This window comes from Symsagittifera roscoffensis, chromosome 10 (genome assembly GCF_963678635.1).
Source record: "Symsagittifera roscoffensis chromosome 10, txSymRosc1.1, whole genome shotgun sequence".
NCBI lineage: Eukaryota > Metazoa > Xenacoelomorpha > Acoela > Convolutidae > Symsagittifera > Symsagittifera roscoffensis.
The window spans coordinates 12,827,029-12,854,017 of record NC_087071.1 but is presented as its reverse complement, the minus strand read 5'-3'; the positions used below and the strand labels follow the sequence as shown (position 1 = coordinate 12,854,017).

The 26,989-nt window shown below is 36.7% G+C and overlaps 2 protein-coding genes across 2 annotated transcripts; both read right to left on the bottom strand.

Annotated features, from left to right (window-relative positions):
- Positions 1-5,680: 5,680 nt before the first annotated feature.
- On the bottom strand, positions 5,681-25,931 carry LOC134854980 (ubiquitin carboxyl-terminal hydrolase 32-like). The gene is made up of 12 exons (XM_063871359.1): positions 25,792-25,931; positions 19,385-19,515; positions 18,538-18,658; positions 17,900-18,027; positions 13,536-13,716; positions 12,480-12,598; positions 8,869-8,986; positions 8,354-8,634; positions 7,543-7,688; positions 6,951-7,203; positions 6,449-6,565; positions 5,681-5,728 (listed from the first exon to the last, which is right to left on the bottom strand). Exons 1-12 carry the CDS (start codon positions 25,847-25,849, stop codon positions 5,681-5,683), a joined length of 1,701 nt encoding a protein of 566 aa, XP_063727429.1. The 5' UTR covers positions 25,850-25,931.
- A 105-nt stretch (positions 25,932-26,036) lies between these two features.
- LOC134855442 (histone H2A, sperm-like) lies at positions 26,037-26,713 on the bottom strand. The gene has a single exon (XM_063871970.1). The coding sequence runs from the start codon at positions 26,705-26,707 to the stop codon at positions 26,288-26,290; it is 420 nt and encodes a 139-aa protein (XP_063728040.1). The 5' UTR covers positions 26,708-26,713; the 3' UTR covers positions 26,037-26,287.
- Between the last annotated feature and the right edge of the window lie 276 nt (positions 26,714-26,989).

Sequence of the window (26,989 nt, the reverse complement as noted above, 5' to 3'; positions counted from 1 at the left end):
TAGAAACCACAGATGTAATAGCAACACTCTATTCAAAAGCCCGAGCAACAACAGTTACAGGTTATAAATTCACAGCAACATTTTCCGAAAAGAAAGTACATTGTTCACAAGTCTCGAATGGAAACAAAAACCGACTTGACCATGAATCATTCTATCAAAGCAATATAGAACGTCTTTTACATCTCAATCCCGACGATTGTAAAAATGAATTACTTAGACTAAATATCACACAAAATAAAAACTCCGCTAGAAAGTTAGTTAATTTTCAAGTTTTTCCAGACTCCGTACATCAATCACAACTTGAAAGACACCAAGGACATATAAAACTAGACGAAAAATACCCGTATAACGGCGCACACGGACGATTAACCTATGACCTACACGATAAACATTGGATACCACACATTGGTATAAATGACCCATCAAACTGCAAAGCAGACACAAAAAATAAAGGATACCAAGAAATAATGTTTTTCGATTGGAAAATACAACTCGAAAAAATACAACTAACACGAGATTTATCAGATAATACAATGATCTATCAAGGAATCCGATTACCTTGTAAAAATGATCAAGGTTATTGCGACCCTACAACGAGAACACAAGCAACAATTGTTTGGTTCCCCGAAGATACATGTACAACATTTCAAGTAGCAAAAATACACGCTCGTATGATAAAATTTCACGAAAAATATTTTATACAATCAATTCCATATGAACAAGTCCATCCATCACGAAAACTAAGTTCTAATTTTAGAAACATAGACAATATAGAAAACAAATTGACACGTTTCCAAATATATCAAGAAACAGAACTTGCATGTAAATACAGGAATCCACTTCACAGAACACAATATTCTGAAATATTAGTTGAATACGAAAAAGGATTCGACATGACCACTGGAAAAGTAAAAATCGACCCATATGCCACAGGTCATCCTCTAAACGAAGGAACATCCTATATACCAGTTAATTTTGAAAAAAGCAACGGACAACCTGGTGGACATCTAAAACCCCATGACACCAGAAGCACACGCTTACAAGAATTATCACTAATGAATACTACATATTTCGGTAATATCCACTATGATATTCATTTAGATATGAAACTAGATTATACAATTAGCCGAATTTTTCAAGAAATGTCACTCTCCGAATTAGAAACACTACACCACCTATGCGAATTAGAACGAACACAAATATTACAATCACTTGCACTAGCAGTATTAAAAATACCCTATGCAGGATACTTATTATCTGGAAATAGATCAAATTTTTTAGACTATGAAGGAAACATCTTATGGTTTTATACTTGTACTAAAAAAGTATCACCACTATACGTTTTTGAAGATAAACGATGTTATAAAAGAATCCCTATCTTTTATAAGAATAAAGTACATTTCGTGGATACACTTTCACGAAGAACCTATTTCTGGGATACCGCAGTCCCATGTGGATCAGAAAACAGCCACAATGTAGTACAACTAAACCCTGATGAAAATGAATATTATCTTCTCACTCCATATCCCACATTAATGCAATCACTCAAAAAATTTTCACCAGAAAGCATTCGCGCTATTGCTCGAAACCCAAATATAGACTTACAATCAATAGGAATCTATTCAAAATCAGATATTCAACATCACATTAAGAACACAACAATTCCAAGAATTATTAACACAAATGGACACTATACAAAGACAATCAATAGACCAAAATTTACGCAAACTTGCAGAAACCGCAGGATTTGCCGATATCTACACGCAAGACTATAGCGGATATTTTAAAGACATTAAAGATTATATATATCTAAACGGTGAAAAATACCGTCCCCAAGATATATCACCAATTAACATTTTTAGCTTTGTTACACTCAAAAATGAGATCCTCGATTTTCTAGGATGGCCCTACTACATCTTAGAAAAATTGACTATTTTATACGCAATGTTTAACTTTATTGGATTTCTTTTCTCACTTTTAAAAGGAATCTACAACACATGTGCTATACACACACACAAGTAAACAGACAAGCAAGCGTAGCACGCATACTCTTTGCAGGATTTTTTGGAATCTTTTCTACATCTATAAACAAAATTCTTTTAGACGCACAAATAAAAGAATATAACACAAAAATAGCAACACGACAAAATACATACGACGAAGAACATAACAATGTAGACATAACGCCAACGGCACCACAATTACCACCCCTACCAAATAACCATCCACTATCCCTAGTCCCACGAAATTTTCGAAATTTAGCCATCACACATAATCCAAATTTTCGACTCACCACATCACAAAGTCCCATCCAACATATAATGACACACCAGTCACAAGATGATAATACTTATGAACAAATTATTGAACAACCCCATACCACCGCTTTTCAGTCTCAAAATAATCATTTTTTTAGCCCACGATGAGCCGCCAACTTGGATCACTACACCGATCAAATTCCCACCCAACCAATCTTACCTCTCCAATCCCAATAATACCACTTTTTGCTTTTCCGCCACCCGATTTTCCACCTAGTAATGTAACATCAGGCATGAATTCCGACACTAATTCACACATCTCAGTTTTATATTCCATCTCACAACTCAATAACCCGAATATTGAAACCCCCGATGAATTTGCCGACTCAGAACCATCCCCATCCAATAATTTTCATAACTCTTCTAATTTTTCTCAACCCCCTTTTCAACCCATATTATCCAATAACCCTGACCCAATCACTTCCACACCCTCTTATGCTTCCCAAGTTACCCCAACCTACTCCTCATACCATTCTGACCAATCATCTCATTCTCCAGACACCCCCCGAATCTCCCCAGAGCTAGATAATTTTATTACCCTTCAACAACAACCCTACCACCTTAATACCCCAACCATAAACCAAATCTCCTCCACAATAAATTCATCCAACCCCCCTACCCCTACACCCTCTTCAAATTATACTGAATCATTAGCACCATCATCCACATCAACTGAATCTTCACTCAACACTAATAGAGCTTACCGCACTTTTAAAAGAAAGTTCCCCAACCATCCTTTCCCAGCAAAACCAGGAACAGCCCGTGAATACATCAACCACCCCAAGCATACTAACACAAAAGAATTTTTAGCCATCACCTTACCCTCATTCCCACAATACACCTTAAACACCCCCCACGACACTAACGAAACACGCAACTTTGTAGATGAATACGTTTTAATGCCCACTCTCTCTTGGACCTCATATTATCATTTTACTAACCCTCTTTGCTTACCTTTATCTAACACTCACATCGATATAGAGCGAAATACGGACATGCTATATCGACTCACTACACCACTCACCGCTAGACAATTTACTTACGTTGGATATAAAAAATCATTAAAAACACACACTGCACCTAGAGCTAACGAATATACACTCGAATACTATGATCACAACATCATCAGAGCTAACCAAGATCAATTCTTAGACGACGATCGCTTCGCTAATCCACAAATTACTGAAAAATTTTTCATCAAGACACCATATATATTTACACTAAACATCTTCGACCGAAAGTTTGATCACATTATTTCAGAAGCACTAACAGACACACAAGCATACGAAAGTTTTAAAGAACGCTTCCAAATATTTTCACTAACCTTTCATTTCCTTGCACCACACGAAAGAGATTTACACTGCTCACACGATATTATGTTGCGCACTAAACAAACCCACACATATAGTTATTACCGCTTCATCCAAAATCACTTTGACCTACACACACCCTCTAGACAACCACACCATCGTTTTCAATTCATTAATTCCAAATACACTTCACCATTTTTCCTAAATTTCACATACTGTATTAAAGATACTAACCTTCATGGTATTCTTCGCAATTATGATCCCATAACCCAAATGTACATCTTCTGTCCCATCACCAAGACCTTCAACGCCGAAGAATCCCGACCCTTCCTTCTCCCGCACGAGTTTGTACAACCCATAGAAATCCCAATTTTAGAATTCATCCACAACACTAAATTCAATCACAAATTATATAATCTAATCCAAAACACACCTTATGAGTTTGCAGTTAGCACTGAAGAACTAACCACTATTAAGGCACTTCAATTGCTTTGGCCACTGCTTCAGACTAAAAATATCATCCGCATCTTAGCTAAACTACTAACAACTTCAGAACTAATTCACGACATCTTCCCCCACGGTTTTTTCCCCGACGACTAACAGGTAAGTATGAATTAAATGAATATTACTAACTAATTGAAATATTAAAAACTCACCATTCTTTATCCATGTTTTCTTTAGATTTTTAGCCTTCATCCGACAATCACCTACAAAAACCACAAAAGACAAATAAAAATCGCAAATTTCATCAAACAGATTTCAAAAATTCTATTAATCTCTTACACTTATAAATTTATAAATTTAATACCAATGCAGTAAATTCATTTCTAAAATTTTCCCCACAAGCAGTAAATTTAATTATGATGAAAATTTGTAACTTAAAATTCCCCCATGACTAGCAGTAAATTTCTAAATTCTATGCAATAAATTAATAAAATGCAATTGCAGTACTAACCTTTTGATATTTTCATTCATTCGCACAGAAATTCTATCCACACTCGCACAGCTCGCCCACGAAGAATTGTTTAAAATAATGAATTTCAGTTTCAAGTTTTCACACTCAACAACTCTAACATATAATGACATGTTTCAAACTTTCCTTTAACCCGGTTGGAAAGGAATCATATACTAAACAAAACTAACCAACGCAGCTTACTAAATACCACAAATCATAGAATAACAGCATGACTAAGAAAAGGAAACCAACGGTACCCAAACCGGATTAACCCAGTTTAAAACTGGATAATTTATTCTTTTGAAGACTATTATAAAGTCTAAGAAAGAAAAAATAAAACACAAAAAAGTCGAAAGACAAACCCATACCACAAACAATTTGATTTTTGGAAAAAGGACATAACCAACAAGACATAAGAAAAACCACAACAAACCCAACATAAAACGTTGTCACATAACAGGACCCCTCACAAAAACCGCATGAAATCATACTCCCACTCCTGGCCTAACCCACCAGGAAGGACGTCCTGAGCATGCTCTATAGCCGGCCTAACCCACCGCGCTACATCCACGCTTTGTGACCACACCACTATTTTTAATAAGAGCTACTCAAGTGTGAGTAACTCTTCAAAATAACCGAACTAAAACAAAAAGCTTTTGTGAAAACAACTAACTAAAATCATAATTAAAAAATATTAAACTAATAAATGTTTTATAAAATGTAAATTACATTATGCAATACATAGATCAGAATACAACACCAAGGACGAACATCTAAAGACAAAACGACCCCACTACACTCGAGAGAGAATGACCAACCACAATCGATATGCCACTCACAATCACAACTCAAAGGATTTAGAGTACGACTTGACTTCGCAGAAAAGGACTTCATTGAACTAGACCAATGACCACCTCGATGACCCAAGTGTACGTACAGATCCGAGTAACCAGGCATCCCCTCCACGCACAATCTCCACGCCATTCCCAAACTAGATCATACACAAAAGAAGTTCTCCACGCAGAACAGAAAAACCTGACATAGCAAACCATTCTGAAATCAGATTTGAAGTTGTTGTAAAGACTTAGTCGTTGTCACTAGAAGACACAACGTCTTATGTCTCTAACTCCAGCTTCCTGGAACTTCTTTAACAAAAAGAAAACAGAAGAAATAAGATGTTCGCCAAACACCAACGTCCATCATCCATCCTTCGAATTGCAGAAGAACTATTCTAAAAAAAAAAAAACTCTGTAAAACCCGGATGGGTGGAACCTGATCTAAACTACATTTTATGATTGGATAAATTAAATGTTTTACCAATGTAAAGTATTTAATATTAACCAATCATGATCCATCTAACTAACAACCCACTTATTTGTAAGTGCTGAAGTTACTTGTAATTTCAGCACCAGAGAGATTTGAATTTAACTTAGAAATTAGTTGGACTCTCCCGAGCACTTCAGCAACCGCAATAAACCAGTATACCCTAGATCTATTGAGCCTAGCAGAGACTAGTTAAACAACCTGAGACTAGATAGTATAAGAGTAAGATTAGGATCGGTATTAGACTAAGAAGTTGCACGAATCTATCCGGCCGAAAATAAGATAGCGTGACGAGCAGACGGTGTACCCTATCCGAAATTACTCTATGAGTTAACCAACTCGAAACTAACTCAAATGCCAGTATTATGGATAATAAAACGATATCAGTAGATTCAATTACACTGATACTTGATGTATGAATGGTAGTTGTTTTTTTTTCACAATTCATACATCTAAGTTCCATGATTTCCATGATGTAAAAATCCGTGGACACTCGAATTTTCAGGTACCTTTCACATATCACAATTTGATGTTAATTGTACCTTTGGCTTGTCTCTGGATATGAGCTTGGATGTGTCTATGGCCCCTAGTGGCTTCATGTCCTCAGGTAGTGGATTCACAGTGTAGTGGTGCTCCCTCTTGCGCCACGAACCATTCAGCTGAAAGAAAACAAATGTACACAAATAAGGAAAAATCATAATAAAATCCTGTCTTTTCTATCGTGGTTCAGATTTTTTTAACGATAATCTATATAACCACTATTTCATGACTTCAACTTTTTTCTTGCGATCCGATCCTTAAATCTTGCTCTTAAATATGCACTGGGTCCCAAACATCACTCACCCTTAGAAACTCCCGCAATTTTGGTATTTTTTTCTATCACGTATACAGATAGATTAGATTCAACCAATAAAGGCAGCATGTAAAAAGTGATTTACTATTGCTTCGACCCGATAACAAAATTTGGAGCAAAAAAAACATTTCGAGTAAACTTTTTATTTTGATAGAATTTACTATTTGAATAATCTTCATATTAAAACTAACTTTCTGAGCTTTCCGTGTTCTCAACGGGGAACTGGCCGCGCTGTTCGACTTATACCCCCCTCCGTTATTCTGTGTCAAATGGGGAATAGTCTTATTAACTCCGACTGTGAAGTTATTCATCGACACTGTGTCTTCGTTGCTGTTGTAGTTGGAATAGGTCGTGTGTTCTATCCAACTGAGCCACCAGTTCTGCGGGATGACGAACCACTTGGATCCGAGATTGAGAAGGCTCTTTTCTCGTTTGATGAACTTCCTGCAACCATTCAAGATATTGCAAAACTAGGCATCGAGTGCAAATTCTGATAGCTGGACTCCAAAAAAACCAGATGGATAGTTAGATTTTTGACTTTTTCTTTGTTTTTCTTTTTTAAGTACAAGTTTATGACAATAGAATAAATAGAAAACTAAATTTTTCGAAAAAAAAAATTAAGCCACAGAGGGTTAAAACTTTGCGAGCCCAAAACTACTGTCAAAACTCAGTATTTTGCAATCGATTGCAATTAAACCTCTGCTCAAGCTATGAGTATTGATCCAAATTAATGCAATTAATGATCCATAAATCAAATTTTAAGTCAGTGATTCTTTAACTCACTTAAGGATGGTTCCCTCGTGCTCCGGCGTGAGAGGCTTCAACCCAAACACCACGTGACAGATCTGCTCCAAAAGGTCGCAGAACACATCCAACACAGAAGTATTTGAGGCCCAGATGAGAAAGTCATCTGGTTGGATAAAAGAGTCCTAGAACATTACAAGCAAGTTAGTTGATCAATAAGATAGATTGGATACCTCGAAAGAGAACCAAAAACAGACAAGACAGATCCATATTTTAGATGTCCATTTTGAAATCTATGAAATTTTGCAAAATTTTACTTCAATTTTTCAAAACGCGGCTATTTTAATGCAAAAAAAACGGTTCGCATTTTTACAAATAATTGGTTTGAATATTGTCTGTAGGTTGTCAAGTTTGCAAGAGCACGATTACTTTATACGGACATCTGCTCTTGAAAGAAACCACGCTTTGAGAAAGAAAAAAGTTTTGACAAAATTTACTGGATGACACAACTGCATTAATATCATTGACATCATTTAACTCTTTCGTTGACATCGTTTAACATTAACTTTTTCTTTTATAAAATCTTTGGGCAAATTTGTTGTTTTTTGAAGTTTGAAAGGAGGCCTCAACCGGACTGCTTTAATTTTATTGTAAATAATTTTCGAGCCAAAAAGCAACCAGACAAGCAATCGCCAAATTGAAACCACTGAAAGGGGATCCTTAGCAGACCTGTGCACCTCACAGCTAAACTATAAAAATTCATATTAAAATTTTTTGTTTGATTTTTTGTAAATGTTTTTCTATGTCTGAAAAAATAAATTCTTTCTTTCTTTCTTTAAAATTCACTCACAAAATCTGGATCGTGTTTGCGCATGATCTCATCGATAATAGTCTGCGAGTCCAGAAAAACTTGCGACAACGCGGGATGAGACCTCGCACTGCTTCCAGCTACATGGCCATTGCTTCCATTCATGCTCATAGCTGAACAATTATTCGCACCGTGCGAAAAAGGGTGCAGTCCAGTGTATTGTGAAAATTGGTACTGCATGCGCACGCATATGTCGACCAGGTTGAATATTTCTGCTTTTGAGAGCATTCCGTCTCCATCGAAATCGAACATGCGGAAAAGAACTAAAAACAAGATGCTAGATGAAAACTAGATGCGGAAACATTCTATATCGATCATAGCTCCTCCAAGTTAATTATTTTGGTGGAGAATCGTAACTTGGTCTAAATAGGCGCGAGGATCATAATGAAATACAAAAAGAAGGTAAAACATCAATTTGGCCTGAACAAGCGCGAAAAGTTTAATTTGATCTCTGAAATCTTTTTTGAACTTCGAAAAAGGGGATTTTTGTAACTTACACTTCCTTCTCTCCAATTGTGGTCCTCTGCAACAAGCAGACAGTCCACAGACATACTCATTGAAATCCACATTCGCATCTCCATTAGAGTCGAAGGCATTGAAGAAACCAAGAGTCACCTGAATACAACAGAGGAGAGATGAGAAATTCGGCTTATTTTAACGTAATGTAGTCAACAGACGAAAAAAAAAACGCTAAGCAACTCGAAAAAAAACTTTTGACGATGATTTTAAAGCATTTTCCAAAAAATTTTTTCGAATTTCACCTAAAATAAAATATATAAAATAATAAACATTTTGGAGGATGAAAAAAAAATAGATTATTTTAACACAGAGGCAATGCGGAGCTACAAATCAGTTGCCATATAAAATATTATGCGAGAATAAGAGCGTAACAATGTGACTGTGAAAATACCAATGACAAATTTCATATTTTTCGGAAAACTTCGAAATATTACAAGAGCAAGAACAACCTGGACAATCACCTACACCTATGATTCATTAGAAGTATTTCATCAAAAACTCTTTATGATTCATAAAAAAACTACGTGAATAAGACATGCCGAAATGGAGAAAAATTGAGATTTTTTTTTGCATAACACCGGCATTTACATACAATTCAAACGATTGCAAGCTGACAAAATCATGATTTCAAAAAAAAACAAAGGCAAGCCAACCTTCATTACTAAAATCATACATAAGAAGATGAAAAACCAAAAAAAAAAACAATATTTTTGGAATTTAATCATTTGCACCTTAAGCCGAATAGACTCAAAAGGGTTTTGAATGATGAAGAAAAAGGCTTATAACATGAACAAATCTCGTGCAGTGGCAACTAATCGGACAAAATCAGCAGCCAAACAATTTTTGTACAGCAGAATATTTTTCGTCTGCAAAAAAAACAGGTCCTGACCGGATTCGAGCCTATGACCCTTGTCGCCCCAAGCTAAGCGAGCTAAATTGATATCACTTACTTGACTTTGGCTGCCCATGTCATTGAGCGAAATAAACAATAACAAGGGTATCCGAATGCTAAGCAAATAGCAGAATGGTTCGACGAGAAAAATCAAAAGATGCGGATATTCGCCTAACTAAATTCCCCTTTTTATCTCCAACATTTTTTTCCAATTCGTCATATTTATTATCACTGGAATACCTCCGAAATCAGAAAATGTATAGTTTGAAGAATGTTATTTTCTGACAAATGAAACTAATTTAAAAATATTCGTTTTTACATATTGCTGATAATTTTATCTTAGGATCAAGTATTGTATTAAAACGTAAATTAAGCACAAAGTACGAAAATAAGGGTGACAGGAACTTAGACGGAAAACCATTTAGACATCTTTAATAAAACGGAATATAGATGTGAATTTGTTTTTCAAAACTAGCATTTCGGACAAAAAGCAAATTGCTAACAAAACTTATTGCTGGAAACAATTTTTCACAAATACAAGAAGAGTATACAATGCCTTTGATAATCAAAATATTTACACAGACGCGAAGCTGCGTTGTTGTTGTTGTAGTCGCCTCTCGCCGGGGCCCTACATTGTGGGGTGTACCCCGGCCAGGTCAATGAAACGGGCGGCTTCCACCGGGTTTGTCCAAAGGGCAGTGAGGGGGAGGTCAGTGGGGTTTGTGGGGCACTGGAACAGGTGGGCAGTCGTGTGGGGGGCTGTATGGCAGAGGGGACAAGAGGACCCTTGGTCTGGTTCGAGCCTGGCCCGGTACGACAACAGGTGTTGACTGTAGCCGGACCGAAGTTGGCTGAGGGTCCTCCGAGTACGTCTGGGTAGGGTCTTCTCCTCTCGGACGTTGACAGGAGGGGGTCTTGTACCGAGGACTCCAGACGGTGGATACGACTGGGTTGTCGTCGCCACCGTCTCTGTGTGCACAGTTTTCAGGAGCCGTCGGTACTCCTTCGTTGGTAGCGGCAGGTCAACGCCTTCGAGGAGGTGTTCCAGACGGGGGGCATGGGCAGAGACTAGTGTGGGTTTCATTTTGCGGGGGGGAGGAGGTTTCTCGAGGAGTCTCTGACCAGGGTGTTCAGGGAGGTGGCAAGCCAAGAGATGTTGTGTTGCAAGCATTGCCGTGTGGGCTTTCACCGGGAGCACCTGCGTCTCTTCGTGTAGGTGGCTTTGGGGGGCCATTAGATGGTTCCCGGTGGCGACCCGCAGAGCCGCGTTTTGGATGGTTTGCAGACGCTTGACACTGGTCTCGGATGCGACTGTAGACCAAACTGGGGCCGCGTATTCGAGACGAGGCCTGACCAGGGCTTTGAAAGTCACGAGTAGCGTTTCCGTGTCCTGACCCCAGTCCGTGCCTGCCAAGGCCTTCATGGCGTTGACCGCCCTGGAGGCGTTGGAGGCAGCGACCCTGCAATGTTCCCCGAACTTGAACATCGGGTCAAACCTGACACCAAGTACTTTGGGGTGTTTTTCCAACTTGAGCGGGATATCTGCCACCGTCAAGTGTGGTTGTACGTTGCATTCCTTGGTGTCAGGCGTGAGTAATGTTACAGCGCATTTTCCGGGGGAGAGTGCGAGTTTGAGGGATTGAAAGTAGGACGTTAGGGAGTCGAGGTATGGCTGCAACTTAGCGGTGATGATATTGATCTTCGGCCCGCTGGCCCAGGGCGTCACGTTGTCTGCGTAGCTCACCACGTTGACACCCTCGGGAGGGGAGGGGAGGGAGACAACGTAGGAGTTAAATAGAGTCGGTGATATGACAGTGAGGGGGAGGTCAGTGGGGCTGCGTTCACAAATACAAGCGAGAACACTACTAAAATCTAGCTCTAGAAAGTGAAATAAGAAAAAGTAGAAATAAGCCTCGAATTAGTAAAGAAAAAAAACCGTCTCCGTGTCCTATTCGATCCTTCGTCCTAAAGATTATGAGTTCCACTCAATAGTCATGGACGCTTAACAATTTACTAACACTAATCACAAATAAACGAGAGAACACATGCTACAAAATTTCCAATGCTAGAGATCGTGATTACAACAAAATTGCCACCAAATGAGTACTTTTATTTGCGAGTTAGATCGAAAAAAAAGATCGTGCTAATACACTATGCTCCCAAGTTTAATTAACAATGATGTATAACGTTAATCCGAATATTACAAAACATTTTTGAAGTGCATAAACTATTTAAATGCCATACGTGAAAAAATGTTTTGCATTTAAAAAAGCTCTAACGAAAGTTAATTGTTGTCAGCGAAAATTACTTGCAGTCAGTAAACAAATTTCACACACATTAAAACTACAATTACATCCAATTTCTCATATTTATAGTTTTTCAGCAACGTCTAAATTCAGTTTCTCTGGTAACGTCTAATTTGTTTTTCGTCTAATTTCCTAGTCCCCGAAAATAACGAATTGGAAAAAACTGTTCATGATAAAAGGGCAACTAAATAAGGCAAATTCTGAAAAACGGACACTGTCTACTTTATTAAAATTTTTTTTGAGTCATGACCAAAGGACTTCAACATGATATCACACTTAGACCCATGCGAGCCGCCTTGAGTCACCTAAAAATGCGCACAAAAACTACTCCTTCCAATCAGATTCAATGCTGTGGTCGCAACTATAACTTAAATTTATCAAAACTACTCACTTCTTCAGCAATTGGGGGACAGACTAGAGCGTGGAATGTGGGGAAGTCGAGTGCCATCTTGGACTGAGCACAGAGACTGAAGAAGTGCTTCTCAAGCAGTGCAATTTCCCTTTCATCCACTGAAACGCAAAACCAAACTATACACTACTTAACTAGAGACCAGCTAAAGCTGGAAATAGCTGTTCGATGATTTTTGAAATGTTTGTATTAATGCGGAAGGACAAGGGTAATTTCAAAAACAGACCTATAGCAAAGAAAAGCAAGTCCCAATTTAATGACTTCAAAACCTGTTATTTTCATCAATTAATTCAGTTTTTTTTTTAAATTGAAGTGATTACACGAGCTTGTTAGGTTGAACGATGCTTAAAATGTTGCTCATTAGATTTGAGGGAAATTTTCGAGAGAAGTCAAAAAACGGTTAAAAAAAACAGTCCAAAATTCGTCTTTTCCGAAGGGTCATAACTTTTTGTGTAAAAGTCCGCTTATGCAGGGGAGCTTCCCAATTTTTTCTACCCGTTGAACCTAAAACCCCTTATTTGGGAGCAGTAGCGGATTAAGTGGGGGGGGGGGGGTTCGCACGCTCCTCCTCCCTCAGGGATTCGACCCTTGTTGACCCTAAGGGTCCCCCCTTTGTACTATTTTGAGATATCCATTTTTGGCTGCCTGACCTTAAAATTTCTAAAATCGCCTTCGTTGTAAATCTATACATATTTTGTTGGTCGAAATTTTCGAAAACGTGCCCAAAAACGCCTTTTTAAGCCTTTTTTCAAAATTTGCTTGCGACGCAGAAAATTTGCTCAAAATAGGGCCTTTGTAGTGGTTTGGGAGAGCTCAGAAAATCAATTTGGTCGACCTTAAAATAAGGTAGACAAAATTTTCAAAGGTCGACATGGGAGGGTAGTTTTTGAGGAAAAACTAAATTTTTGAAAAAAGTGAAACACTTTTCCAAAGCGTCTTAAAAAATAAAATAATAAAAAAAACCCAGTCCCATACAGTTTCATCATAATACCTGTTTTAACCGTTTGCATGTGTAATAAAATGTAGTAAATGACATACAGTGTGTAATTTTGGCAATGGTGCTGTATAGAGTGGGGACTGCAAACAAGTGGACAGCAGTTGAACATGGCAGTTGGAATCCAGGCACTGTCTCGTGACACAACAGCCATTTGAGGAAGGAGAAGTAGTCTGCATTCTGAGTGGCCCAGGAGGAAAACAGGTCATATTCGATCAAATGGAACTAAAACAAAATTGAAAAATATATATTATAGAATAAAACCAAAGTTAAAAAATTATGGAATAAAAGCTCTCAGCTGTTAAAAACAGTATCATCAGGAACCAACCGTCAATCAAATTCTATCGGTTTGAACTGCAATATATATTAATGACCAGGCGCGGATCTAGGTTTTTCTCGAGTGGTAGAATAAAAAAACCTGAACGAAAAAATAGAACTAAGACATATTCGACAGTCATAGTAACACAGGACAATTAAAAAACAGCTTTTGCCGGTTAATGACTCAAAAAAACGAATAAAAATGGTTACTAAAGTCACAAAAAAACTTCAAAGTTTGCAGAAAATTTTTTGAATTTTTGATTTCCAAAATAAGCATAATTAGGCTATTGTAAGCCTGCATGCTCACCTTATTCGCTCGAAATCAGACCAAAACTAAAAAAAATCAAACCGGTTTTTCTTGACAATGAGAAAAAACTTTCAAAACTTTAAAACTTCGGTCGAATTACGACTGAAAACTCTTTAATTTGATATAAAACTCGACCCAGTCCAATGATTATTTGAGGTACCTGAATTTGCGTAAAAACAAAAAGAAAAAATTTTTTTAAAAAAACTAACAAAATAGTCAGAACAAAAAATGAAGCCTCAATAACTTTGATGAATACTAGCGCGTAACGCACCTCCGGTGCTTTTTATTTTTTTTTCACAACTCATAAAAAATCCCACACTGGATAAACGATCTGCATCCTTTGTGTGTACTCTGACAGCTCCCAATTATAGGGTTGGTAATTTCAAACTTTGTAAAGTTTATATTCAAGTTTTTCTTTAATCAAATTTTGAAAAACCATAAAACTTTGTGAAGTTTTTTTTACATCTAAGTTCTTTGAACAATTTTAAAATAACATAAAAATTATCATACCTCGGAAACTTAAATCAATTGAGCAGTTTTTTTTTTTAATTTTTGGATAACATAATTATCATTTCTCAAAAACTACAAAGATTTGAGAACAAACACTTGGAGATAAGACTCGCCACCCCTGAGAGTACTATGACAGCCCCCAAATAGAGGGTTAGGAACTTCAAATTTTGATAAAATATTTTAAATTAAGTTTTCTGAAAACTTTTTGAAAAAATCCCAAAAAACGTCATATCTCAAAAACTGCAATATTTTGAGCAGTCAAATTGAAAGCAAAACTCGCAACTCTTTGGAGTACCCTTACAGAGCATCACCATAGAGATGAGAACCTCAAACTTTGTGACATTTAGATATAAGAAATGTCACAAAGTTTGAGGTTCTAAGTTCTTTCATTATTTTTAAAAAAAATGACTTAATTAACGTCACATCTCGCAAACTAAGAGCATTTGAGCAGTCGCATTTGGACGCAAAAATTTCAACTTAGAACTGCTGAGAATACCCTCACAGAACCCAACTACAAAGTTGAGAATTTTAAATCTCATTTTTTAAAAAAATAAGTTTTCTGAAAAATTAAAAAAGATATCATAAAACTTGTCATATCTCAAAATTAGGGATTTGAGCAGTCTTATTTGGATGCAAGAATCGCAATCCTTGAAAGTACATTGACAGTACCCCATTGCAGGGTTGGGAATTTCAAAGTTTGTGAATTACTTTGAGTTTTCTGAAAATTTTCTAAAAATCACAAAAATCTTCGTATCACATTAAGAAAAATGATTTGGGCGATCATAATTAACAGCCCTGGCAGCATCCCATTATTGAGTTGGTAATTTTATACTCGGTTAGATACATATTGAATTAAAATGAAAAATCGAAAAAAAAATATCTTAACCAGTGCAATATACGATATAGCTTAAACGTGCAAAAATTCTTTCCTTAAACATAAACATGGCAAAAGGTTGAACATGGCGAGATAGTGAATCCCGCATGGCCTTAAAATCCTTTGATTTTCAGAACCAATTCATGGTTGACACTTTTTTTCATGAAAATTAGCTTGATTTGGCAAAACGGGTTCCAGAAGTAACTTAATTTTGTTCCGCTGGTAAAACTGGAAATTGAATTCCATTTTCGACACTAAAACTCGATTATCTTTTTGCTACCTACATACTTTTGCTGTTTGAGTGCGGAGGTTGCTTTGCTTTAAACAAAAAAATGAACTGAACTTGGAAATAAACCAAAAATCAAGTTTTAAGACTTCCTGAAAAAAGCAAAAAACTTCACGACCTATTTAAGTGTCATCACTGCGTTCATTGACACTTCAAACAAAAAGAGCACATTAACCGAGCGTTTGTTTTGTTTTTTCATTCGATGTTAATAACATGTTCGTTAACATCCACCCCAAAGCTCGAGGTTTTTGACGAGGTCGTGAATTAATAGCAAGAAACAATCAACAAAAAGAATCGATAAGTGATAGGGAAGATAAAGACTAGTGCCATGAGCTATTCCGTCAGAAAATTTAAAACGAACAAAAAAACATTGAAAAAATAACCGAAAATAACGAGTCGTGAATTGACGATTTGAGAAGAGCACTAAGCGATAACCAAGCTGACACACATTGGGTAAGCGCCAGTTAAGCCGAAAATATTTAGAATTTTGAAGTCATACTGAAGTTGTAACCCAACTTGAAACTCGAAAAAACTGATCTGTTGGAAAGACATTAGGAAGCCCGATTTAATTATATAAGTTTCAAGCTCATTATGATTAAAAGGTTGAGCTTGCATTGGAGTCGCTTAAAATATTTTCTTTTGAGGCTGCTATCTTGCAAAAACTGAGAACTATGTTGAAAATCGAACTTCCGATAATTGTCATCTTAAGCATGGGTATTGCCACTGCACTAAATGCACAGAACACACTCTGAATTTCTAAAGAAAACAATTTTCAATATTTTAATGAACAGCATGCAAAAATTTGTAAAAAAAAAAACCAAAAAAAGACCAAACTTCTTGGAGCTCAATGACTTACCCACAACCGGAGTAAATCGACATTTTTTATAATTCGAGTAAAAATATACCCAAAATTAAAGCCAATTTGTTGCTCCAGTAACTAAGCTGACAAAAAAGCAGACAAACAAAGTTCGACAAAGAATTTTCTGACGCGCTGACAATTTTCTGCTTTCAAAAAACGGGTCCTGGCCCGATTCGAACCATTGACCTTTGTCTTTATTAGAGGGTGCGTTTACTGCTCGCAACATGTGCGAATTAACGTCTCACTTTTGATTTCATACGGACCAAAAGTAAAACTATTCAAGTGATTCTGTTGAACTAGTTCCGGTTTTAAAGTATGTATTCCGGTTTGATAACTCTTGCTTATCGCAAGCGTAACTATAATGTTACATGAATCAAATAACTTTTGTCAGTTCTTTTGATGAATTACAAAAAACATCACCTGTGTTAAGCTATTACTACTCATATGTCAATGGTATTTGTACTGTTAATGATGCCTACTGCTTTAAGTGCCCCAAAAATAGCACTTTCACATTGTCAAGTGCCACAAAAATGGCACTTATATTTGCGACATAGATTGGAAAAGCTTTCATTGTACTATAACACTACGCTACGCACGTGTAAACATTACGTATACTTTGACTGCAAGCACTAGCTGACTTAGAGGGGATGGCACCCCTCAGGGATTTTAACCCCTGACTTAAAAAAAGGTCCCCCTTTGGTACTTTTTAAGACATCCATTTTTGGCTAACCAACTCTGAAATTTGTTCACAAACGCCTTTGGGGCCCGTAAATACTAATTTTGAGGAAATAATGCGCGCCGAAAAATGCGATTTTTTGGTCAAAACTTTCAAAATAAAGGCGACTTTTACCCCAAAAAATTGCCGACGGCCCAGAAAATTTGGTCAAAATAGGGTCTTTATAGTGCTTTGGAAGAGCTCGGAAAATCAATTTGTTCGATCAAAAAAATGACGACAGAAAATTTCACTCCCTTCGAGAAAACCGTACATCCTCCCCCTGACTGCAAGCATGCTGAAAACGTCTGCCATTAAATTATACCGGCACTAGAGAAAAGAAATAAGACAAAAGCCAGCTCAAAAAGAGCAAATTAGAGAGAAAAACCAGACTACTAGCAGATTTGATACAAGTACTCATATCAAAAGTATGAATTAAATTGCCTTTCTTATGCAACTACGTTTCGATTCTCATCCTCCGTTTTATATATGTCATCGATTTTCAATTCTGATTTTTTTGTGACTATTCCTCTCTAACTCACCTTGTCGATGAACTCTTTCACGCCATCGAACCTGACTTGGTCTTCTACAGTTCGGAACAGATTCACACTCTTCGTCTTGTTCAACGTCGAGTGTATATTGCCATTGCTAGACAGAACCTGGAACAGCACTGAAACAACGCAACACAAAAAGTTAACGCTAGTTACAAGAAAGTTTCACTCTCTTCATCAATATCAAAATTGAAAAAAATTTCAACATATAAAATTTCATTTTACAAAATTAAGGTATTGAGCTTAAATTTTCCTTCAAAGTATTGTTTCGAACAATGCAGCATCAAAATTTTTGGACTTTTTTCCATTACAGCCCCAAGGCTAAAACAAAAAATATTGCTCCACCACAGTAGGACACGGTACATGTGAATCATACCAATTAAGAACCTATAAAAAAGCACGAAAAAATTATGAAGCTCTATTCCATCAATATTTTCGAAATATAAAAATGCAAGTTAACAAACAAATGAACCTATTGTTTCCCAGAAGTTGAGTCAATTTGAAAGTGTCTAAGAGACCTTTTTATGTTCGGGTTCTAACTCTCATACTTGTACGTATGACATCAGTATTTCGTGAGGCTATAAAGGGAAAGAACCAAATTTTGCTATTTGAACAAAATTTCAACTCACATTTGACTCTGTCACAATGCCATGTCGGGGAAGTTACTCGGCTGAAGTTGTGCAGCCCCCTCAGAAGATTATCAAGTGACACTCCATCCGAACTGCCTCCACTGAAGGCGTAAAAGAGAAACTGAAACAAACAAATTGTTTTTTTTCCTTCTTGAAAACGACACTTAATTGCTAGTTTGCCAAAAATGTTGTCTTAAAATGCTTGAAATTAGAAAAATTTTAGAATTCTGGTAAATTGTACTAACTCCAGAACATTTGAAAAATTTGGCCACAACAATTTAGGGTGGAGCTAGCGCACTGTGTACGCTACTACTTGCACACTAATATTTTAACTAATTTAATAATACAATTCGCATTTTTCTTACAGCAGCTTATTATAATACTCACTATTTACAGATAAACAAATTATTCCGAATTTTTGAACCTTCACAATGAGTCACGAAAGTTCAAATATACGAAATATGCAATTTCTCCCAAACTTGTTTTCAAAGTTTTGCAGTGAGGAAAAATAAAACCAATAATGAATTATGACAACTGCGCATGAAAAATTGAACAGTGGGTGGTACTTTGAATTAATCTAAAATTCAATAGTTCCAGTATAATACCCTATTCTTCGCGTTTAGTTCTAAATGAGCCACAAGAAAAACTGTACAGCACAATTTAGTAGCCTCCGGTCCTACGCATTGCAGGGTGTTCATTCATTTTGCTGTATCTGTTTCCACCTCGAGGAGGCGGATGACAGTAGGAACTCTCCAACCGAAATGGGATTCGAACGCATTACTCTCGTGTTAAGAGACGCGCGTCTTACCTAACTGACCACGGCTGCTATTAAAATACCTCTACTGACCTCTGCTACAGCCGGTGGAAACAGATCCCCGAGTACTTTCTCGTAAAACACATTCCTCTTCATTTTTGAACTCATCTTGTCACAGCACTTCAGATACATCTGTCTGTACATGGCCAACTCCTCGTCCGAAACTAAAACAAATTTTTTTTAGGAAACATCAAAAAGACTCCTCGTATCAGAGCGAAGCTCTGAATGTTCCAACTGCTGTTTAAACACTGCCATTTTTTTGTCAAAATTGATAAAATAATTGGAAAAAAAATCAAAAATTTTGATTTTTTCCATTTTTTTCTTCATTTTATCCAAACCACCTCATGCTATGCAAGCACAAAGTGACACATTTTGAGTACATTTAAGCATTATTAAGAGCAAAGGCTTGGCTAGTTCAATTTGGAACGACCCAAGTAGCAGCTCACGCTTTAATAGCACGAAATATATCGCACGTTAATTATCCCAAATGGGCCAAATCAGCAACGTTCCAATCCCCAGAACTTTACAAAAAATGATCACAAAAAAGATACATAACTTTACAAAAAATGAATATAATTTTTAGATTTGAGCTCAGGGTATCAGCAACTTTCGGATGGTACAGAATCGTCAAAAATAGCTAGATAAAAAGGCAAAATTGGCCAGGAGAAAAACCATCCTGAGCACAAATATTCCGTTACTTTCTACGAAGCATGTTTCCAATATTATGACCAAATAAAAAGATCTCTTCGTGTGCTAATAACCCTAAATAAAAAACTAAAAACAATACTGGCTAATCAAGAGGGTAATTACAGAGGCAAAAGTGAGCTTGATATACATCCGGCACAGAAAAAAATTGAAGGTAATCAAAAACTAAAGCCTGGTACAAAATCTATAGAAACCACAAAAAATTCTCAATTACTAGTAGCAATGAGAAAGTTGTCCCAAGCGACTAGCTTGGACGTTAAATTTGAGCTGAATCATCATCATCATCATCATCATCATTATTTATATAGACACCTCTTCTTGTTCTCAGAGGTGAATGTGCAGAACCAGTCGCTTCAACTGTAACTGATAATGAAAAAAAAAATCAAAAAACAACACTTTTGAGGAAACCAGATGGAAATTAAAATAGAAAGTCGATCAAATCTTCAAATCAAGACCAATATTAAAAAAGCTGACATTCGATAGAGCTGTCACATTTTATGAAGTTTTCCATGAATAACACTCACAAAAATGAATAAATATATATACGAACAAAATAAAAGTGAGACTGATTTTTGTTTGTTTTTGGCTATAATAAACTGGTTTTGAACACTGATAACTAGACTTAAATTGATATTCTCAGAACAACTAAGACAGAAGTGTTTATACTAGTGTAACTATAATCTTAGAACTGAGTGTCAATGAAGTTCAATGAAATTGAAGAAAAAACGGCAGATAAGACAAAAATAAAGACAAATTTGCATTTCAAAATTTAGAAACTTCGAAATCAAACGAGAAAGAATTCAGATTAAGTAACTAAAAACGCATATCATTTTCTTATAATAAATGAGCAATTAGTATAATAATACTGTATTTGAAAATACACTGTTAACGTCGAGCATCAAAGCTCAGAATTTTAACCGAAAACGGTAAAATGGATCAAAAAATCTTCGAAAATTTAGCTAGCGTGGTAAACTACAAATAGCATTGAAGTAAGCGAAGTAGATGAAACTTGAAAAAAATCGAAAATACCAGGAGGCAAGAGTACGGGCTGAAATATGTGGACAAAGTTCTTAACGGGGAAAAGTACCAGGCTGCAATACACTTGCCTTAATATGTCGAAATATACAAGCTCAAGTCACTTGAAAACACCAAAATCAAACATTAATTACCAAAAATACCATGTCTTAACAAACTAAGAGTATTGGAGACTCATTTACAGCCTAAGCTTTATAACAAAGCAAAGCTTCATACGCGGACAACAAGATGAAAAGCGAACAGAAAAATTACAAAAAAAAAAATTCGAAATATTAAGATGTTAACAAGACATTAGATAATCCAAAACGGTCCAAATTTAACATTGTCTTTAGTTTGTGATTGTCTTTAAATCAAAGTCAAAGTCATTGCGCCTCATCACCTTTTTCCTGCAAAAAAAAAACAAAATAGCTCAGTCATATCATACTACATAGCCAAAAAAAGAACATATTACAAAGTAAAAATTAAGACACCTTAAGCTTTTGGCATTTAAAGAATTTTTTTACAACTCGCAATAAATAAATTATGCCCAATTAAAAAAGTTTCATCCTTGAAAAATCAACTCCTTGTCCTGGAATTTCTTTTTAACGCTTTTCAGCTAATTTTTATCAACTTTGGATCATTTCCTAGGTTCTAACTTGTATCTGCACTTTTCTCACTTGTGCTTGAGTTTTAATAATAACTATAAAAAAGTGCGCTGTACAGTCAGCCTTATTTTGCAATCGCAAAAAAAATGAAAAATCGGGAGGCATTGGTGTGGGGTGTCCCTTCTCTTAATAATAAACTATGTCGAGGTGGAAGTGTTAGTTTGTCGAGGTGGAAGTGTTAGTTTGTCGAGCTGGCTATCTAAGTTGAAGTCGTCGGCTGTCAAGATGAGGTTCTTAGGATGTCAAGATCTGGTGTGCTGAGGCCACTGTTCAAATATTCGGCTACGTAATTGCATGTTGAAGTCTACTGATTGACGGAGCTGGTCGGTTGGTGCAGTTGATCATAGTCCGAAGTGGAGTTCACATCTGCTGAATCAAGCAGATTCGCTGGTCATTGTTGTAAGCTGTTCATTGACGAAGAAGATCGACTAGTCGTTGTGGTTATCCAAGTAATTGCAGGTTGAGTCCGGTTGCGATCCGAATTACAAGTAGAGAAGATGAGAGCATAAACAAAAGTTGTAGTAAGCATACTAAGAGTATGCTCACGGCAAAAAATCTGCAGTTGGGTATCAGGTGTCGCTGTTTTACAAAATGTATTTCTAGCATCGGGGTATCGTCGTTGGAGTATGTCCAAATTCGTATGGAAAGGCAAAGCTGGCAGGCTCTTTTGTATGTAATTTTCAGTATGTCGGCGTCGGAAGGGATGATCCAGTTTCATCGCTTATCTTAGATGCGGATTAATGACTGTAGAAGTCAGGAGCGAGGCGTATTGCTGGAACTTCAACACTTCCACGTATTTTCTGATCGACTGATGGGATCGGGATTTCTATGCGCCCTAGTAGCTATAATTCACGAGGAAAAAGGTCTTCAAAAGCCCACACGGCTTGTCCTCGAGTCTTTGAGATCTATTGCTGTCGGGGAAGCAGAGTTGGGATGAACTTTTTCAGTAGGCCTTTCAAAACATGGTGTGATAGCTGCTGTGCAAATTTCCATTGCTTCAACGTTGATGGCTGAGTTGATTCTTGGAGGCATGCTGAGGAACATTCTTCCGAAAAGGAAATGGTTAGGGTTTCGATCAGTCGTGATGGGTCGTGTGTTCATGAACTTTTCGTGCGTAAGCTTATGTCCTATTATCAAAAAGTTTTCGTTTTCAGTCATCGTGGCGAGAAACATGGATCTCAAGGCACAAATATCAACATAAAATCTGCAAAGTGCCCGAGAAAAAATCAGATTGTTCAGCAAGAACGCTACTTGCTCGACTGCAATTTGCAAAGACGGCTGGAGCTTAAATCACAATGACCACTTAGTAATTCCTTTGCAAAGTGAAATCAACAAACTGCTCAAGATACAAAAACCAAATGCGACATTATTACACAATGTCAAAACGAGCATCAAAAATTAGTCGGTGAATCGTTGATAATGCAAGAGAACATTATGTCGGTCACAGATGTGATGGACGTATTGGAATCTACCAAATTAATGCTGCAAAAAACTCAGAATCTCAATGAAGCGCAAGTTTCTGCAAAAAAGACGATTTGAGGGAGTTATCGAGAAATTTAGCGAGATCGTGTAAGGAAATAGCCAGATCGTGCAAAGAAACAGCAACATATATCGAGTCTTCTAACCTTACTTTTAGTAAAAACGAAACATCGGATGACCCTCGGACAATTAGTTCAGGTTAAGGAGCTTCCCGAAATCCATGAATCTGGAAACAAAGATATTCGGAAAGGAACGGCAGCTAAAATTGAGATGTCCAAAGGCGCACAGTATTGTCGAATAACTCAACAACTGTTTGATCCTACCCACAAAGGGATTCAGATTTTTACGATCGAAATCAATTCAATAAACTGGCAAATAACTTTATTAAGTTCAGGTAATACAGAAGACTTCAGCGTCAGCAAATCAAGATCAAATAAAAATACAGACCTAAAAATTATTAATAAAACTCTCGGATGATGCGAAAGCGCGAGGCCATTTATTCAAATAGTTTAGTGATAAAATATCGTTTTTAAATACCAATTAAATTGAATCAGAGCTACAGAATTGGAACTTCATTTGTTAACTTGTGAAATTAAAAACATCATTTCAAATGCCCAGACAGACACAACCAAAACCTTGAATGAAATGAACATCAACTATTTGCTTAGAGTACAAACATGAAAAATTTTTAAGCTAGCGTACCGTAAGAAACAAGAAACATTTACAAGAACAATGTATACACTTACAGGAACAAAAGCGAAAGATTTCTAAGATAGAGCAAAGCTTACAATTACATTTATGAATTCGCCGATACGCCAGGAAAGAAGAAATTCATTAAGTAAATAAAATAAATATATTTACCATCATCATTTTACACCAGAAAATCAAAAAATATTTACCATAAAAATCCGTATAGCGATCAGTTCACACGCCAGCGCAGAATGAAAAAAAATGCCAGCAACCCTAGTGAGAGAATCATCAATATAATTTTATCTATAAGTTCAGACCGTTTTAGTTCACTTTGCTGATGTTATAGAAGATGCAAGAGGACTGGCTATGAGTGGAAGTAGATTCCTGTATATCACTTCCTGTAACAGCAATCAAGAAAGGGTGAGCGTGATAGATACAGAAGATAGGAGAGTCATAAGCACTCTCGACACTTCAAAAACAGATGGTGGAGCTTTCTGTACTCTATTCTCTCATCAAAACATGTTCTTGATCGTAGAATACTTCAGCAAGAGAGTTCGATTAAACATTGCATCAGACTCGCTGGGAGATGCAATCTTGTGAAGAGGAAACTATCTACTACAACTACCCACAGGTAAAAACGAAGTTCCTGCTGTCGACTTAAAACAGTCTATAAGAAGCTAAATCGGTATTTAAAACAATCAAACTGAATCAAATGGATGGTATCGATATCCTCGTTTGGGTGCCACTAAGCTCACGTCACTCCAGATTCCTTTCACGAACAGTTGCAAACACACTGCATTCATATGCGCAGAGGGAACAGATGCTACTCTGAGCTATGATGCGTGCGGAAAAGACGAAGAAAAATATGAAAAAGTAAATATTTTGAGCTTAGAGAAGATCAACGAACAAATACTTTAAAAATTGCATGATAATTGCCAGGCTGCGAAATATTCAAATCAAACAATGCATTACTTATCAATCAAATAACATTTCGAAATTGTCGTATTAAACACTTACTAGGATGAAACTAACCACAAAATTCATCGGGTGAGTTCAATTTGACTAACTTCAATTATAATTCTTTTCTCGATAATGAATAGATAACTTTCTTAAATCGCTGTTTTTTAGTTCCAGAGACTTAAATTAAAAACTGTCTCATTATGGAAGAAAAACGTTTATCTGATCTGCACACTGATCTGCTCGTCAAAACAAATATGAGATGAAAACAACCGGTGCAAAACAAAGTTTAGGACTACCTCCTGTCAAAAAAAAACCTTGAGCTTTTGGTTCTTTAATTACGAACAGTTTGGTGAAAGGAAACTTGCTCTTGCGACATAAATGAGCAAAAAAATAGCAAGAACATAATTCAGCAAGAACAAGACCAGCAGTACTATCTGAGTCGATAAAGACCTTGCAAAGTAACGTATTTACGCATGCAATTGCCTCTTCGCCCAGAAACAGAAGCAGTCAAAAGAAAGACAACGGAAATTTACCGTTGGAATTTATTTTCAGCTTTATAAAAAAAAAATTGATATTTTAAACTTCCACACAAGCAAATTCATAGTGGAGCAAGGATAGCCGGTTTCTGTGCCGACTATTTCTAAAAAAAACTACAAAAAAAATCCACTGAAAATGCATAAGTCATCTTTGAAAGTCGATTTTGAAAAGGCATAAGTCATCTTACACCAATCAGCACGCTGAGGTTATGACAGGATTTAGGTATACAAGTTAAACTTGTAGAGAACCAAAAAAATCTATCCGAACTAGCCTAAATCGTCAGTCTTTACCGGTAACAAAAGATGTGAACATATTTTTGAGGTAGTGCAGGCTGCCTGATATAAAACGCTAGATCTCACAGATGCATTGATTCGCTATATTTCAACTTACACTGCTGAGAATCCTCGCACAATTCATTCCCGTCGGTTTTGGAGTTGACGTCTCCCATTTTAAATTCTATTTGAATTGGACTTGAATAAGTCAATTAGTAACTTCCAGGTATTTGCTCTTTTCGCCTGTGTTTCCACATTCTGTCTGAAATATTTTGCCACATCAATTCTACCACATAACCTGACGGTGAAAAAAAAATACGCAATTTCAATTGCACCGGATGAAAATTATGGTTAAAATTCAGATTTAACTAAAAATCATTTTCGATCAATGAGACACGATACGAACAAAGAACAAAAAGTATATTTCGAACAGCTAAGAATCAATAGACTGCCAGTTTCATATTGTTATATAAAGAGCGGTAACAGAAAACTAAATAGAACTTTGGAGCACCTAATAAGCGCCGCCATTTCTCATGGCATTTGCAACAGATTTAGCACCTCAAAAAGATGTTCATAGACAAACTCAGAGAACATCGTCAGACTCTCAAACCAAGTTAGTACTCCTGACTTTGAGACTTCGGAGCCTTGACAGATGTCGAGGATACCTTCTTAGGTAACAGAACTGCCTGAATATTGGGAAGCACACCCCCCTGGGCAATTGTGACCCCTTGCAGCAACCTGTTCAGCTCCTCGTCATTTCGTATTGCCAGCTGGATATGTCGGGGAATGATTCGATGTTTCTTGTTATCTTTTGCCGCATTTCCAGCTAATTCCAATATTTCAGCACAGAGGTACTCCATCACAGCTGCGACGTAAACGGGAGCGCCGGCTCCAATTCGTTCGGCGTAGTTTCCTTTGCGCAGAAATCGATGGATTCTTCCGACAGGAAACTGAAGCCCTGCTCTGGCGGATCTAGTCTTGCTTTTCGTGATCCCAATTTTACCTCCAGTTTTGCTTTTTCCTTTGCCTGACATTCCACGTTATCTGAAAATGAAGGTGTGTATTATCAATCATAGTGAAAGGCAAAAATGAGTTAACTGCATTAACAAATGACTAACAAATATATTAGCGATCATAATTCCTGAATGTTTGATTTTTAGCTAAAAAACTGTTTCATATCTCAGGAAGAAAACATTAGCGCTCTCATACAGTACTAATGTTTGCTGATCTTTAATTGCCAGGTTGTTCTTCTTATCAATGCATTACTGATCTTACCAGAATGGCATTCTTTTCTGAGCAAACTATGCCTACTGACT

Bases quoted from the DNA above. Each gene is read 5' to 3' on its own strand.
- LOC134855442 (XM_063871970.1), bottom strand. From the start codon at position 26,707: ATGTCAGGCAAAGGAAAAAGCAAAACTGGAGGTAAAATTGGGATCACG.
- LOC134854980 (XM_063871359.1), bottom strand. From the start codon at position 25,849: ATGGGAGACGTCAACTCCAAAACCGACGGGAATGAATTGTGCGAGGAT. The intron at 12,599-13,535 runs GTATGTCATTTA...TTTGCGTTTCAG, and splicing joins CATTGCCAAAATTACACACT to TGGATGAAAGGGAAATTGCA. The intron at 8,635-8,868 runs GTAAGTTACAAA...TCTTGTTTTTAG, and splicing joins ACAATTGGAGAGAAGGAAGT to TTCTTTTCCGCATGTTCGAT.